Below are 3,137 nucleotides of genomic sequence, written 5' to 3' on the forward strand. Positions count from 1 at the left end.
ATATCTTTATTTAAAAAGTTTTTAATAATTCTTGCTCTAAAAATGTTTACAAAAGAACGAAATATTAAGAGCAATAAATGAATAATAAAGCAATTATATTTATTTCAGTAATAATAGTATAGGGATGAAGCTTGTCTATGTCAATTGCGTATTCTAATACATTTGTTTTTAAACTTTAAAAATCCTTTTTGGCTCTTGTTTTCTATATAAAATTGAGTTGTAAAAATGTAAATATATATGCTGTTCATAAACATTACAATAATATTTAGAATAAATTAAACAAATTTTATACATATTGAAGATAATTTATCACAACACATTGATCTCTCCTCTCCCTCCTACCCTTCTCTTTGTACTGTATATACTTCTAACGATATATTTACAAAGTGATTATTGTGTATTGCGCACTTTATGTCGTGTTCTGTATAAAACTGATAACGTTACTTGCAAAGTAAGGAAAAATCATTTCACTAATTTCGACGTAGCGTGAGCGGACAAAGTAGAGCGGATTTATTATGTAAGAGAACGGACTGGCATTATTAAAACTTCAAGGCAACGCGGGAGTAAAGACCAATCTTGTCTTGGTGAAAGACAAACTCTGCGAGAGAACAGTCTTGGCAAATTGTTGTCGTAATTGAGTTTGACTCAGACTCTCTCAATGTATCGAATATATGTTCAATATAATATTACTTTTGCTCGACAATCTTTAACATTTCGAACAAGGTATCTTGCACTTCTGATAAATTATATTATTTTTGATATATTTGCATTTAATATATTATATTAAACTTGAAAACAATGATTGTCATAAAAATATGACCAAATAAGCTATTGCTAATTTCTACATGAACAATAAAATGCAATAAATGTATATAAATGTCGTTACGTGACTGAAATGTTCCGTCATGCATTGCAACTTGATTTCCAGAGCGTTAAACTTTCCTTTTCAAGAATGTCATTCACTTCCTTTATATTTCCTTAAGACTGATTTCTTTCTACCGCGTTTCGTGTTGTTTTCAATATTTTTACCAAACTTGCAAATTTGTGTTTTGCATTAATTTCTTAATTATCATATTTATGTAAAACACAGGAAACATTATATTATCTTTTGATTTGACTAATTTACACCGAATAATTTTTTGTATATTTGTATTATAGAAATCAAAATTACAATTGCTAAAAAAAGAAAACACAGTTATTAAATCTATCAAAGTTTCTGTAAGACTAATTATGCTGTTTTTAATTTTGTGTATCAAATTGATATTGTTATAGGCATATCACATTTGCCATGACGGACGTGAAGGACATCAAGGTGCCTCTTTCTTATGCACCAATGGAACACTTTTTAACCAGCATGAATTTGCATGCGATTGGTGGTACAATGTTAATTGCGCTAATGCACCATCGCTTTATAGGTAAATCTTTCGAAAATATTCAATTTGAAATAATTTCATCACACAAAGATATGTATTAATAAAATATGTTAAAAAATATTTTACAATAATAATAATGATTTGTTAATTATCAGAAATTTGTTAATCTACTAAATATAAAATCTGATAGTAAAAAGCGCGACGTTATATATTACGTACATAATCTATGTTTTCTTTTCCTCTTTCATATTTGCAGACTTAATGCAGATCCATTAAAAAATCCATACGTACCAAAGGAAACAAAGGACGAAATTCGAAGAAGATTGAAAATTGTTGTATTTTAAATATAATTAGCTAGTTAATTAGACTTATATAATTTCCCATTTTTACACAAGTGTAGTTAAATATAATTGTTTCATTGTTTTTAGCCATATAAAAAAAAAAATTAATTTCTATCCGATTGAGAATCAACAATCATGTTTCTTAATGATACAATTAATTTCCCACTTCAATTTCGCAATTCTCAACATATTAATTCTTCAATTTCCACGTCAATGTCGATCGCAATTATCGCAGGGACACAAAAGCGGGTATTGAGATAGTAAAAGACATGGGGAGAGAATACAGCGGAATTTCGAGAAAAGTATGGCGAAAGTGAGATGGATGCGTGAGATTAATCGAAAGAGTCATTAGCTTTCTTCTCTCTCCTTTTCAAAAGATATACAAGATTTCCTCGGATCGATCGTTACCTACAATCGGAAAAAAAAGTTTGGCATGAAGAAAGAAAATAACGTAAAAAACAATATAGGGAAATAACATAAAAAAGAATAAATAATAAAGAATAAATAATAAAGAACAAATTTTTTTCCCACGAAACTTTGTTTTCGAAAAAACCACTTCTATTAGGTTGGATCAAATTAGCAGAATCAAATTGGACCTATCAGATTATTTAGTATCCAGTTTCAGTTTTTGAAAGGTACTTTACTCTTGAGACTGATAAGGATTGGGGATAGTTTTCGAAGGAATGGCGGGGGTACAAAATCTGAAACTTTACACTTTGATGATACAAATTATGTTGCGTCGAGTGTACAAGTAGCGATTGGTTCTGCTCGTGGTGAAAGATACTTTACTCTTGAGCTTAATAGAACTGACAATGAGTTCAATTGCGGGTTGTTTTAAGCAGAAGGGATAAATATATTAAGTTTATTTGGATGGTACAAATTAGTAAAAATTCAGTCCTTTCGATTTCTAGTCTTATTTTTATCTTTTCGTTTTGTTTTAGTTTGGTCTTGCTAGCTTAATTTGAAGATAGCAGCGCCATGACTTTTTTAAAAATGGGACGAAATACAAAATTATTATTAGTGGTACAAATTAGTACAAAATGGGCACTAAATAACCTAATAGGTCCAATTTGATTCTTCTGATTTAGTCCTGCTAGCTTAATAGAGGTGAAAAAACCTTGACTTTGAAAATCGGAAAATTAGTAGTATTATATTTTTGGATAAAGGCATCAACGGCATTGCGTCATTTGTCATCAATTTCTTAAATGGCAACCTCTATTTTTCTTTACATATTCTTGTAGTTTACCTCGAGAGTTTTTCAAAACACTGTAATAAAGTATTTTTTCATTAAGTATTTTTCGAGTTATTTTATATCTTAGTCTGACATATTTTGATATAAAAAATAAAATATCTCGTAAAATATTTAGTTTTCGATAATCTTACCGTAATACTTTTATGTACAGAATAATGAGACAAATCAATT

The 3,137-nt window shown here is 28.9% G+C and overlaps 1 protein-coding gene across 1 annotated transcript in view; it reads left to right on the forward strand.

Annotated features, from left to right (window-relative positions):
- Window positions 1-2,168, forward strand: part of LOC115239576 — a 5,736-nt gene extending 3,568 nt beyond the window's left edge. Inside the window, exons 3-4 of the mRNA XM_029814172.1 lie at window positions 1,273-1,415; window positions 1,630-2,168. Coding sequence (XP_029670032.1) covers window positions 1,273-1,415; window positions 1,630-1,717 — 231 coding nt within the window. The 3' untranslated portion in view covers window positions 1,718-2,168. The remainder of the gene's footprint in view (window positions 1-1,272; window positions 1,416-1,629) is intronic.
- Window positions 2,169-3,137: the final 969 nt, after the last annotated feature.

Source organism: Formica exsecta, unplaced genomic scaffold (assembly GCF_003651465.1).
Source record: "Formica exsecta isolate Colony F162 unplaced genomic scaffold, ASM365146v1 scaffold388, whole genome shotgun sequence".
NCBI lineage: Eukaryota > Metazoa > Arthropoda > Insecta > Hymenoptera > Formicidae > Formica > Formica exsecta.